This window comes from Nothobranchius furzeri, chromosome 3 (genome assembly GCF_043380555.1).
Source record: "Nothobranchius furzeri strain GRZ-AD chromosome 3, NfurGRZ-RIMD1, whole genome shotgun sequence".
Taxonomy (NCBI): domain Eukaryota; kingdom Metazoa; phylum Chordata; class Actinopteri; order Cyprinodontiformes; family Nothobranchiidae; genus Nothobranchius; species Nothobranchius furzeri.
Window position 1 is genome coordinate 49,956,033 of NC_091743.1, and position 13,868 is coordinate 49,969,900.

The 13,868-nt window shown below is 41.9% G+C and overlaps 1 protein-coding gene across 1 annotated transcript in view; it reads left to right on the forward strand.

Moving 5' to 3' along the window:
• Positions 1-12,245, forward strand: part of slc4a8 (solute carrier family 4 member 8) — a 33,586-nt gene extending 21,341 nt beyond the window's left edge. The window contains exons 11-25 of the mRNA XM_070549276.1: positions 24-124; positions 663-837; positions 912-1,045; positions 1,128-1,373; positions 3,277-3,382; positions 3,572-3,733; positions 3,810-3,923; positions 4,011-4,172; positions 4,244-4,495; positions 4,680-4,748; positions 7,122-7,295; positions 7,377-7,511; positions 7,578-7,675; positions 7,823-7,928; positions 8,065-12,245. Of these exons, the coding sequence (XP_070405377.1) occupies positions 24-124; positions 663-837; positions 912-1,045; positions 1,128-1,373; positions 3,277-3,382; positions 3,572-3,733; positions 3,810-3,923; positions 4,011-4,172; positions 4,244-4,495; positions 4,680-4,748; positions 7,122-7,295; positions 7,377-7,511; positions 7,578-7,675; positions 7,823-7,928; positions 8,065-8,070 (2,040 nt within the window). The 3' untranslated portion in view covers positions 8,071-12,245. The remainder of the gene's footprint in view (positions 1-23; positions 125-662; positions 838-911; positions 1,046-1,127; positions 1,374-3,276; positions 3,383-3,571; positions 3,734-3,809; positions 3,924-4,010; positions 4,173-4,243; positions 4,496-4,679; positions 4,749-7,121; positions 7,296-7,376; positions 7,512-7,577; positions 7,676-7,822; positions 7,929-8,064) is intronic.
• Positions 12,246-13,868: the final 1,623 nt, after the last annotated feature.

Here is a 13,868-nt window from a genome sequence, read left to right on the forward strand (position 1 = left end):
TGCATGTTTGGGCGTATCTGCAGGAGAAGAGGAAAATGCCAGGAGTTCCCAACGGAACAGTTGTCCAAGTAGAGGAACCACAGCATGCAGAACATCACGGTCCGGAGCTGCAGAGGACTGGGAGGTGAGCCTGTTTGTTACAGCGTCCTGTGCTGTGAATCACAACCGAGTTTATCCTGAAAGAGCAGAACGTAAAATCAGGAGAAATGAACCTGGTTCACCAGTGAAGATTCTGATAGGGATGGGTCACAGCTGAGGGGTGAGTTTAATGATCAGGAGCCACCGCCCGGAGAAGAAAATGGTTCTTCTCAATCAGGCACCTTTGACTGGTTTGAATTCCAAACATTTTACTGGAAAATTTAATTAGTTTTCTTAAAAATGTACTTTTTCTTTTATTTTCTGAGGGACAAACACAAGTTAACATGAACTAAAAAAACTGTTTTTTATTAATTAATCTTCAAGTAAAACCTTTTTTTTATTCTGAAAGTGTTTATTGTCTTTGTCCCTGAATGTCGGATATTTTAGAAAGGTATTCCTACAAGCATTAGCTATAAACAGATCTGATTTCATAGACGGGGATGTTATTATATATCCATGTTTCATTTTAATGTGTGACCTTTCCGTTTAGTAAAGGTTTTTCTGCCTTTATTGGAATGGCTCAGGTTGTTTGGAGGCCTGGTTCTGGATATTAAGAGGAAAGCTCCGTTCTATCTGAGTGACTTTAAAGACGGTCTTAGCCTCCAGTGTGTGGCCTCCTTCCTCTTCCTCTACTGTGCCTGCATGTCCCCTGTCATCACCTTTGGAGGGCTGCTGGGCGAGGCCACAGAAGGACGAATTGTAAGACACATCTGAGGTCAGTGGTGGAGATGAAGGGAACAACTGAAACAAACACCTCTTTGGTTTTGTTCCAGAGCGCCATCGAGTCCCTGCTTGGAGCATCAATGACTGGGGTGGCCTACTCTCTGTTTGCTGGTCAGCCTCTCACCATTCTAGGCAGCACAGGTCCTGTACTGGTTTTTGAGAAAATCCTCTACAAATTCTGCAAGTATGTCCAATAATAATTCAACTTCTTTATGACCTTGTCCAGTTTAGGTTCATTCAGCTGATTTTGTGTCCTCTCCTCTCAGGGACTACGACCTGTCGTACCTTTCGCTGCGAGCGTGCATCGGCCTGTGGACGGCCCTGCTGTGTTTGCTGTTAGTGGCCACAGATGCCAGCTCTCTGGTTTGTTACATCACTCGTTTCACAGAGGAGGCCTTCGCTGCTCTCATCTGCCTCATCTTCATCTATGAAGCCTTGGAGAAGCTGTTCCACCTGGGAGAATTGTACCCCTATAACCTTAACAGTGATCTGGACAAACTCACACTGACACAGTAAGTGTCTATGGAGCGCCGATTTAAAATGTGATACACATTAAAAAATAAATTTCACCACATGTTGCTTCAAAGAGTAATGTTAAAAATAAATGTTTGGAATCATATCTAAATTTAGAAAATGTTCACTTCAAATATTTAGATTAAGCTTAACTAGATTCAATATTTAGGTTTAAATGTTTAAATGTTTAAAAAAATTATGACATAACTACCGTAAATCCTCTAATATTAGCCTGTATTTAATTAACTGCCGGGTATCACATTTTGGCCGGTGTCGGAGTCGGCGGAGGTGAATAATGGCCGGTTTTTTATTGTGGCCGGGAGGAATGTGGTAACAAGCAAGTACCACAGGGGGGCGGTTGTGTCATCCGTCTCACTTTTGATTTGCCAGTGATAGACCGCGAGGGTAACTTTAACCGTGAGGAGACGAAGAGGAGGCGAAAATTTTATTTCAAGTTCAAAGAGAACATGCTGATTATGCTGCAGTAGGGGTTGTATGAACTAGTCACTAGTCGACTTCACTGCTCTATAGTGACTTTTTATGCCTGTCATCGACTAGTCGCTGTCACGTGATAATGACCGGCAAGATGCAGTCCTCGGAAAAGACAGCAGCCTGCTGTCAGCAGGTGACAAGCTCCTGCGCGTCGGGAGGCAACGCTCTGTGCCAGAGCGTCGGTACTGACACCCGCAGTAAAACAGACATTTAACCAAATTGCGACCTTTACCCTCTTGCAATTTAACCTTCCCCTCACCCCCATCCTAACCTTAGCCAGCTTGCACATGCAAAGCTCTGATTGTTGACACGCTCCAGACATCTGCGTCCTGAACACGGCCACAGTAACATTATCAAATCAGGTGTCACCACCTCAAAAACTAATTTAACACGCGATCGTTCATGTCGGCTCATTTCCTTTTATGTTTTCTGTCTTTTATTCTTATATTTGTGCCTAATGCTTTTCGCTGCTGTGGATCAGGGCGCATCACCTGTTTTGTCCTCGGTGACGCACCGATCACTGATACGGCCGGCAAACAGCGAGCACTCCGCTGTTTCTGCGGTCGGTAGATCTTTTAGAACTGCAGTTCAAAGGTAACTCATAAGGTGAATATATATGAACCCAGGTAGTAGTTTTTCTTTAGGATTGAGAGGAGATGCAGGAAGATAATCAACAGAGACAGGACAGAAAAATAGTCAAATAAAAACAAGTTAGTTTTTGTACCTGCTGGTTGCAACAAACAGACACCATTGAAGGTAATCAGAAGTGAGGAACAGAAAATGAAATAATTATTTTAATCTTTAGAGCAGCAGGAACTCCGAGAGGCTGCAGGCGCATCAGTGAGTTTGCGGCCGCTGCGCAGGGGGAGGGGGGGAGAGGGCTGAAGCAGAAACTACTGTTGTTAAAAGAAATGTGTTTAACTTTGAAAATGTGGGCGCAATTTTAATTGTCAAAAACTCCAGCGAACCATTAGTTCATTTTGCTCAAATAGAAATAGAGACCTGCCTCTAATACTGGCCCTCCTTCCAATAAAGGCCTGGAGCTTGATGAGCTTGAGTCAAATACAGGCCCGGGCCTGTATTAGAGGATTTACGGTATACATTTTATACTTGATGTTAGATGTTAATTTTTAACAAAATTGTGATAAATTCGGATATAACTTTGTAATTCTCTTAACGTGTTTAAAAAGTGACTTTAAAATTGTCAAACCAGAATTTATTTTTACGTGCGGAGCTAAAAGAGACACGATGTAGCTGGTATGTTTACAATCAGCACCCCATATGTAATAAAAACTAATGCATTTTCATTTTGCTTTGTCCATCTTCTTGCTCTGACATCTTAAAATGACCATCTTTCCTCACTGGTCAAAAAGTTAAACAGTTTTTTTTTTTCGGTGTGTGTCTCTGTAGCTGTAGGTGTGCAGAGCCTAATGATCCCAGTAACAAAACCTTGGATTTGTGGAGTGAGAGAAACATCACAGCCTCTGCTGTACCCTGGGTCAACCTGACTGTCAAGGTAACTAATTTTGTTAATCAACCTTTCAAGAACATGTTTCGTCTGGAAAAACCCAACACGTTTTTTTCTTGCGCAATATCTCCTGTTTTCTATTTTTTGCTTCATTATTTATTGTTCCTGCCAGACAGCTCAGGTAAAATGTGCCTGATTTCTACAGAAGTCATCTGAGCTGACTGTGTCTCTCTGCAGGAGTGCATCAGCCTGCAAGGCCACTTTGTTGGGACAGCATGTGGGCACCACGGTCCATACACTCCAGATGTTCTCTTCTGGTCTGTCATCTTGTTCTTTTCAACATTCTTCCTGTCTGCCTTCCTCAAACAATTCAAAACTAGTCGTTATTTTCCCACCAAGGTAACCTGCTCAGTTATTAGGACCAGCTGCTGTCATGTTAGACACTACTGGTAACAACATCGTCTCTCATGTCCAGGTGCGGTCTATGATCAGTGACTTTGCTGTGTTCCTCACAATCGTTCTCATGGTTCTGCTTGACTTCGTCATCGGCGTTCCATCCCAGAAGCTCAAGGTGCCGAGCAAATTCCAGGTACTAACAAAACACACAACTTTTCCATTTTAAATGCAGCAAAGGAGCTTAGAGACAATAGACAAAAATCCTCTTCTAATCCTGCAGCCTACCAGAGATGATCGTGGCTGGTTGGTTAATCCGATTGGACGGAACCCGTGGTGGACTCTCCTGGCAGCTGCTATTCCTGCTCTTCTCTGCACCATCCTGATTTTCATGGACCAGCAGATAACTGCTGTCATCATCAACCGCAAAGAGCACAAACTCCTGGCATGAAAATAAATTTTAATTTAGGCACACGGATGCTGAACGTCTGTTTGACCTGTGGTCTGTTTTTACAGAAAGGTTGTGGGTACCACCTGGACCTGCTGATGGTGGGGGTGATGCTGGCTGTGTGCTCCATCATGGGCTTGCCCTGGTTTGTAGCCGCCACTGTGCTGTCCATCTCTCATGTGAACAGCCTGAAGCTGGAGTCAGAGAGCTCTGCTCCGGGAGAGCAGCCTCGCTTCTTGGGCATCAGAGAGCAGAGGCTCACGGGCCTGGTCATCTTCCTGCTCATGGGCTGCTCGGTGTTCATGACTGGAGCTCTGCAGGTCAGTCACAATGCGTTATTCTCGCTTGCACTTTAAGGTTTAGCTCAAATAGTTCACTTTCTACCACTAGAGGGCACCAGTGTACAAGTGGCAAGTAATCACAGTTTCTGTTCCATTACAGCAATATTTACTATAAATCACGTTCTTAAAGGTTATTTTTCTGTGTGCTGTTGTTTGTTCCCAGTTTATTCCCATGCCTGTGCTGTATGGAGTTTTTCTTTACATGGGAGCCTCTTCATTAAAAGGCATCCAGGTAAAACACAAACAGCCGCTGCCAGTGCAACAGAAAGGTTTCTAACTGTGGATGCCCTTTTCATCAACTGGATCAAATTATTCTTTAAGCAGGACAACTGATTCTGTTTTAGATCTGATTAAACTCCAGGGAGCGATATTTCTTACTGAGATTAGTCCAGATATTCAGAAATGGTCTCTTGACCTGCCTACTGATTTGATGTAACCTTTTTTGATATTTTATTGTCGCTGAAACTTTAAAAACCTCATTTTTTAAGTGAACAAAACTGCTCCTGCCAACTTCATGATGTGTTCTTTTGCATTACTTTTACATTAAACAGAATATTATTTTCCTCAAATTAAAACTAATGAAAAAAAACTGTAGACACAGTAAAATAATTTCAAAACTATCTAATGTCTCAATCATGCTGGTTTGAAAATTACATTTTCATTTGAACTGATTTCTGTCTCAGCCGGTTGGGGGTTATCAGTATTTCTCCTTTTAACAAGGCCAAAGAGGGACACATCATTGTGTACAATAAGTGTCTACGGGGTTGCCAAGTCTGCACCAGCAAACGCTGCTGTGGACAGTATGTTAAATTAGCGACCCAGCGGTTATTTCTTGTAACTCTAAGAAGCCATAGCATCTTTTCGTTTTATGCTATTTTCGAGTTAAGGAAGCTAGAGGCTATCGTTGAGCTCACATTGAGCTAAAAATGCTATCGGCGAATTAGAAAAAAAAATAAACCACTGACACTCAATAAATATATTTTCTCTGTTGAACAAGAATAAATCAGTGAGCTCATCCAGGATCTACCAGCAGCTAGCTAACAAACATATCAGATCACACGCCCTCTGGTGGCCACAAAGCGAAACTATAATATTTAGTCACATTATTTTACCAGCATACATTGTAATTACATTGTAATTAGGGATGCTCCGATCCGATCACGTGATCGGAAATCGGGCCCGACCATGTGACTTTTAAAAGATCAGAATCGGATGTTAAAGATCGAATTTAACCTTATAAAACAACAAGCATGACATTTTTAATCAATCTTGAGTTTCAAATTGAATAACAATGGCTTAATTTTGTATCAAGTTTCACTTCCTCAATAACGACATGACAGCACCATACAGCAGCCGTAACGTCACATGTTTTAAAGTGGACCGCGGAATTTAGGTTGCAGTTAGCTAGCAGGTTAATGCTCGTCTCGCTCCAGGAGGGCCATAAATGTCAGCGGTTTGGAATCATTTTAAACTGGAGACCGAATGCTGTCCAACAGCCACTTGCAACGTGTGCAAACTGAATGTTTCACGTGGTGGAAAAGACAGAGCTGCTTTTAACACCACGAACCTGATCCGCCATCTCAAGAGCAAACATCCAGCTCAATATTCCGAGTTCACCGCGGCAACGCAGATCAAAACATGGAGCCAGCCGACACCGGAAGCTATGCTGAAAAACAAAGAAAAACTTTTTATGGTATCATGTTGGATGCCGTCATATAAATAATAATAATAATAATAATAATAATCTAACATGTCAATTTGGGTGCAGTCTCCCTTTTTTCTTGCTATTTTATTGTATTGCTGAAGTTTCGGATCGGGACTCGGTATCGACAGATACTCAAAATCAAATGACTCGGAATCGGATCGGGAGCCAAAAAATGTGATCGGAACATCCCTAATTGTAATATTAAACTATTAGTTATTAGTTTAAACACCAATAAATACCCAACTACATCTAAAAGACACACACACACACACACACACACACACAGAGCGAGCGAGAGAGAGAGAGAGAGAGAGAGACAGAGAGAGAGAGAGAGAGAGAGAGAGAGAGAGAGAGACAGAGAGAGAGAGAGAGAGAGAGAGAGAGAGAGAGAGAGAGAGACAGAGAGAGAGAGAGAGAGAATTACAAATTAAATCTCACTCCATATCTTTTGCAAAAGTTGGCATCTCTGCACTTGTTTGTTTTGAAACATGGTCTGCAGTAGCCACAGTTTTATTTTTTAGCAGCGGTTGTAAATCAAATCTGTCTTTTTGACCGTGAAGGATGTCTTTGTTGTGTTTTGACTTAACAGACCATAATTTTTAAGTCCTGTGTGATTTTTGCAGCATGTGTTGAGTTGAAACATTCGTCATTCTTAAAACTTGGAGTTTATCTGAGGCTCAGTCATGCTTGTTGCCCAGTCGTCCTACTTTCTGCTTTACTCCAGCATGAGAGCTGCTCAGATTGAACTAAACAAAGCACTTTTATAAATTACTGACAGGATATGTGAGCTTTTTGAGACACTCTGCATGTATCTCTATAGAAAATGTACTTCTTCTTTAGGTTCACTGAAAACAATTCACTTTCCTTCTCTACCGTCTCCTCCTGCTGGGTTCATCACAGTTCTTTGACCGTCTGAAACTCTTCGGCATGCCGGCGAAGCACCAGCCGGACTTCATCTACTTGAGACACGTGCCCTTGAGGAAGGTCCACCTCTTCACTGTCACCCAGCTCAGCTGCCTGATTCTGCTCTGGGTCATCAAGACATCGCCTGCCGCTATCGTCTTTCCCATGATGGTAAATCATAACAAACAAACAATCACTCTTCTTCCAGCTTTTACTTTTAGGTTAAGAAATGTTTCTGTCTTGTGCGTGTAGGTGCTGGCTCTGGTTTTCATCCGAAAAGTTCTGGACTTGTGCTTCTCTAAGCGAGAGCTGAGCTACCTGGATGACCTGATGCCAGAGTGGAAGAAAAAAAAACTTGATGACGATGCATCCAAAAAGCTGGAGGAGGTAGTTGTGATGGCTCTTGAGATGTGTTGAATCTCTAAAAATGGTTAAACTTGAGTTTTCATGCAGGAATCACAGGTCATGCTCAGTATGAGGACAGAAGATACAACTACTATTCAGATTCCCATGGAGAGCTGTAAACCTGTCCAGAAAGCACATGATCCCAGGTAAGAACACACACCTCAATGAGCACTTAAATGGATGAGAGTGGTGAGAATATTCCCCGGCTTTCCCTGTCTAGTGCTCTGGTGAACACTCCCACGCTGAGACCTGTCCCTGATTTGTCCTCATATCCTCCTATCCCTGCTCCTCAGGTGTGATCCCTCTGATATTAACATATCAGATGAAATGTCCAAAACCACTGTGTGGAAATCCCTCAGCTCCAATCAAAAGGACATTAATCTTGTTGCTGCTAAAAAGGCAAGCCCATACCTTCTTTTTCCCTTCACTCACAGCTTGTGAAGACATTACTGTCCCCTGTTCCTTTGGCGCTTCCCAGATTAATCTAGCCTTTGTCCCGTGCTTTGATAACTGTTGTTTACATTTCATCTTGCAGGACTGAGGGGATTGCATTCATCGATGATTAAAGAGAGCTATTCTGGACTGTACAATTTGGCTCTTTCACCCAATCAGCCACTTCAATAGTTGCTGAAATAACTCTCAGTAATTTATCCAGGCTATTTGTAACACGGCGGTGTCCACAAATCTTTTTGAGCTCTGCTAGTGCACAATGTTCTGTATTTTAAATAATGTTCCTCTAAATCAGTTCTGAAATATGCTTTCTGAGTTTCTTTTAAAATTTCGCCCAACATTGTCTCCATATTTTGAGCTGAGTTATGTTTATCCTGTCCAATTTTAACAGTGGTGTATTTAAAGAGTAACTAAACCCCAAAGCAACTTTTTTTTTGCTAATTAACTGTATAATTGGGTCTTTACAAATGCAATATTTCTGTTTCTGTGCACTTTTTGACATGTTTGTGTAAACTTGATTAAATCTAGAATCTAGGACCATAAACATCTCAGTGCTGCCCCCTGTGGCAGAACAACTGCTACTGCATTTTAAACTTATGATTGACCGGGGCTGGAACAATTTCATGTCATCAGTACAGTCTCCTCCCACTCCCCCTCCCTCCCAGGATGGAAATTCCCCACACTTGGCCATGCTACTCTGTGCCTCCTGGCAACGCGCACCCATCCATCCATCCATTGTCTGAACCCGCTTGTCCATGTAGGGTCGCGGGGGGGGCTGGTGCCTATCTCCAGCAGTCAACGGGCACCCAGGACAGAGAGCCAGTCCATCGCAGGGCAACACAGAGACACACAGGACAAACAATCACACACACACACACACACAAACACACACACACACACACACACACACACACACACACACACACACACACACACACACACACACACACACACACACACACACCTAAGGACAATTTAGACAGACCAATCAACCTAACAGTCATGTTTTTGGACTGTGGGAGGAAGCCGGAGTACCCGGAGAGAACCCACGCATGCACAGGGAGAACATGCAAACTCCATGCAGAAAGATCCCAGGCTGGGAAGCGAACCCAGGACCTTCTTCTCTGACCACTGTGCCACTGCGCAGCGCTGGCAATGCCCACTTTCATGGCATTTTTCAAATCTTGACGAGGGGTGGAGTTACATTTTCTGATGGTGTGCAGTTCCTCTTTAATAACCAGACATTAGAATGTAATGCAAAGTTTCAAGCTGTTATAGCGAATCTACAGAACAAGCTAGGTTTTGAATGTAAACAAGGTCACAGAACACTCGCCCCTCCACTCGGGTACCTTCCCTGGATCCGCTTCCACTGGAACCAGAAACCCACATTTCCAGATGATGCGAGATATGTTAGGTCCAAAAGTCTTTTGCTGTCCGTGACTTCAGTTTGTGTTTTTCTTTTTGGGTAGTTTCTCCTAAAGTTGAAGTGGTAGCAGCTGGCTGTTTCTCCTTCTCTTGCCATTGAGCAGCAAACCTCTCACACCAGTGGTGTTCTGTTGCTAAACACGTGAGTGCGTGATGAATGGAGGACCCAGGGATGTGCAGGAGTGTGGTGGTTCGACAGAACCGACAGCTGAATGGTCCATTGGTGGATTTTAGTCTGAAATGTGTTATTGGCGGAGATTTTTAAACAAATGCAAGAGAACCATTTTCTTTGTTTTGGTTATTTTTAATCTCCACAACATATTTATAGATATACTATTTTAGAATGTTGTTAATAGGCATGAAATAAAGGTTTTGGGCTAATTTATTTTCCAGATTTGCTGTAAGAGCTTTAAAGCTGGAACTATGAAGCACCCTTTAGTAGCTGGCTACGCTCTAACAATTCAGAATTTTGTAGCCTGCAAGCACTTTCTACAGAACAATTTTGGCCTGTATCACAAAAACCTTAAACATCTGTGGTGGAAAAACTCCAAATCCAAATATTCAACATGGCTGCTCCTGTGAGAGGATGCTTCACTTTTGTGCAGTGGAAATAGACACTTGTCATCCATCTCTATATGTCCATGTAGATTTTAATAGAACAGAATCTGATCACGCCAAGAGCTCGTTATAATCAAAATATCGTTAGACAATAGTTTTCTGCAATAAAAACGTTCCCTGCAAAGATAGAAGTGAACAAAAACACATAAAACAACATTGTCAGACATTTTTCAACATTAACCAAACCGTTAATCCTCCTTAAAATGAACCAGGTTACATTATTAATCTGTGTAGATTAGTCCTGAATATAAACTGACTCAGTGAATGTACCATTAGCTGTGTCTTTGTTTAATATAAAACACATTTCAGCTTCATTAACAGATACCTGAAGATATAAACCTCCTGTGTGTGTGTGTGTGTGTGTGTGTGTGTGTGTGTGTGTGTGTGTGTGTGTGTGTGTGTGTGTGTGTGTGTGTGTGTGTGTGTGTGTGTGTGTGTGTGTGTGTGCAACCTGAAATATGTAAACAGTAGCAGATCCATGTCATCTGTGTGCCTTGATGATATCTGTCTTTAATAACAGTTTAGGGTAGATGTAGCTCTGAAGAATGTGTTTCTGATTTCTTTACCTCAGACAGGATAACAAACACTCCTGCAAGGCACTTTGGGTGAAGTCAGGTCAGGGTGTGTGTGTGTGTGTGTGTGTGTGTGTGTGTGTGTGTGTGTGTGTGTGTGTGTGTGTGTGTGTGTGTGTGTGTGTGTTTCAAATTTGTGCATAATGGAAAAGAGGGAAAACATCAGGATTTTAAGCAATAATTTACCTGCAGTCTTACCTGATCTGACTATTTTTTATTTAGCAAGACTTCTTGTTATTTTTGTGCTCTCCCTGATTCATAATCAGTTTTATGTTCATAACTGTAATTAAGACCCCAGTTTGAGATGCACATGCATTAATGTCACTTTAAAGGAAGCAGGAAGAATGATCCTCAATAACACTTTATTTATGGTGCACTTTCTGTAGATAAAAATGATATATTTTACTTTCCACAGAGCTTCTTTCTTATTTTTAGAAACAAAACTACATCTTATTTTGAATATTTCTGTATTTTTTGTAAAAAGGAAGATGAAAGAAAGGCCAAAGACTGCAGCACAAAAACTTTAGAGAATAAGGGGAAATAAAGCACTTTTACTGCTAATTAGTCATTAGAAATCAAAAAGGTCTGTTGTTGAGAACGGATGTTATGAACTAATGTTTTGTCGCCCCTTTTTTGATGAGTTTAATAAAAGATTTTCTGGGTTTGAAAGGCTGTTTTTATGTTTCATGTAATTTTTGGGAGAAAACGTGCAGTTTAACACACGGTGGTCACAGGAAGCGAGGAAACGCATGCTAACGTTTTGGTTTATTCGTGAAGGCATTTTTTAGATCATGTATGTATTTAACATTTACAATCGTTTCTCAGACGCCTCCTCCTATTCTTGTCAAGTGACTTTAAACTAAAATGCACAAGTAAAATAATTTCCACGTACCTTAATACCTCCTCCATGGCACATATAAAGTTTTGTACAGCGCTTTTATGTAATCCTGCTTCCGTTCTGTCAGACTTCTGAATGTGAACACATTTCTTTTGTGCATCTAGGAACCCAAAACTAAAGATAGCATGACTCAGAATGAATCACTGTGTAAATAAATGTATAAATCCCTGAATATGCGTGTCGTCATGACGATGAAACGTGTAAACAGAAGAAAAAATAACAAACAATTAAAGATTGTAATGAGAGAGAAAATTGAATATAAAGAAAAGTTGGAGGTATTTTGATGAATATTATGTGTTTTAGGATGACTTTTACTGGTTACTATGTGAAATCCTGCGGAATTAACAGTGACACGTCTTCATGCTGAAGGTCAACTGCAAACATGTGATCAGTAGTGCCATTCAGCCTGTTTCCTGCTGTGTTTACATCCTCCCAAAAGCACACGTCTATGAAAACATTTATATTCCCTATAAACTTTTGATTTATCTGCCCCCATAGCCTCGGTCCTGTTGTGTGTGGATGTAAATCTGTGCACAGTGTGGTGCGATGTCCTCCTGATGAGTAAACGTGTGTGTGTGTTTTAGAACCAGAAAGTGAGATGACGTCATGCAGTAATTAACCTCATAGTTCGATTTGAGCCACAGACAAAAGTGATGCCTTGTCTTGAACAGAATAAGTATGTTTTTTATGTACATGTTATTTAATTTTCATGATGGTAAAATGAAAAATAAAGAGATTATGACTGTAACAGGATGCAATCTGTGTTATTTTATTGCTGGTGTCTTCTCTTCTTTTTAAAGTGTGGAAAGGATCTCGGGCCTGGTGCAGATGAGAGAGTGCACACGGGGAGATATAAAATCTCCGTGTGTTGATGTGGTGTGTGGTCTGTGGCATCACGGCAAAGACTACACTCGAACATGCCCTGGCTAGACAGAACATTTAGCAAAATCTCTCTAGATTGATAGTGCCTCTGGAGTAAACCAACATGGGGATCGTGCTCACTCGAACCATTTTGTTTTCTGATTGGCTGCATGCCCATTCAACAGGCAGCACGCTTGTTTGTCCTCAAAATCAGACCAAAGCAATCCAACACAGTAAATACCCCAGATGTATCATGGGAGTGGTCCTGATGTGCTTCCGAGCAGACCAGAGCACTCATGAAGCCACCACACACAGCAGAAATATCTGAGAATGCTATCGTTAGAGCTATTGTGGCCTTGCCTGACATGTGAGTGGTTTTACTTTGGAGGAGCTTGGCGTGACGGCTCCAGAAGTTCACTCAATACTCTTATATTAAATTCCTTCAGAAGCACCGAATGTGCTGTTTGTCAGCAGTATGAATTCATGTGAGTAATAGTGTTATTTATAGGGTGACAGTGGCTCAGGGAGATTGCCCTGTCACCACTGGGTTGCCGGTTTGATCCCAGGCTCCATCCATGTCAATTGTTGTTCATAGTCATTAGCCTGTAAATATGTTTAAAAATGAAGTATTTTTCATCAAACTTATGATATTAATTGTTTATAATCTCTCCACAAAACCTCTTTTTTTACCTGAGTCATCAGCGTTGTAGTTAAAGAGTTCTTCCACTAGGAGGCGGCAGAGCCACTGTCTCCTATTGATCTGTCTCTAAAAGAAATGTTTAGATCAATTCTACACTGTTTTATTCTTCAAACCTCCATTGTTACTAAGATTGTCCTCCAGAACAGCTACCTCTCCCCCAGCTTTTATCCTGAGGTGTGTGCACAGCGTGCACATCTGGAGGTGATCCTGAGAGCAAAGGAGTAGCTTGTGGCAAGAGGTTCGAGGTTAAAGATGCACAGTGCTGTATGTGTGTATGAGTGAATGTGTGCCTTGAGGGGGTGGTGTTGTGTGATCCCCACTCCCAAATGCTCCTGATTACAAGCAGCTGGCGGGTTTCTTCTCCAGCCAATGAGACATGCATCTGGCTCTGACATCAAGCTGAGGGAGGATGATGGACAAGACATTTAAGATGGTTTTTATCTCATGCACTCAATCAGGGGATCAGCATCACAAGGCGGATCCTCTAAAATGCGTTTGATCCCCCACATAGCTCTGTGAAATTTGGCTGATGCTCACCTCATCTGATTGCATCCAGTTTCAGCCAATCAGCTGGGATGCTGACGCCTTTGAGGAGAGATTTATGCTTTCAGGTTAATTAGTGGAGCCCGTGTAATGGTGAAAGCACTTTACCAGCTGCATGGCATGGCTGTGGCTAGAATGCATTGCACTCTGCAGAGCTGAAAGAAATGAAGTTGGTATCAAACTGTCTCAAACTCCCATCAAAAGCTACAGACTGCTAGCCTGGCAAGCCATCCTATGCATGTTTTGTGTCCATTTAGCTTCGGCTAATGTTG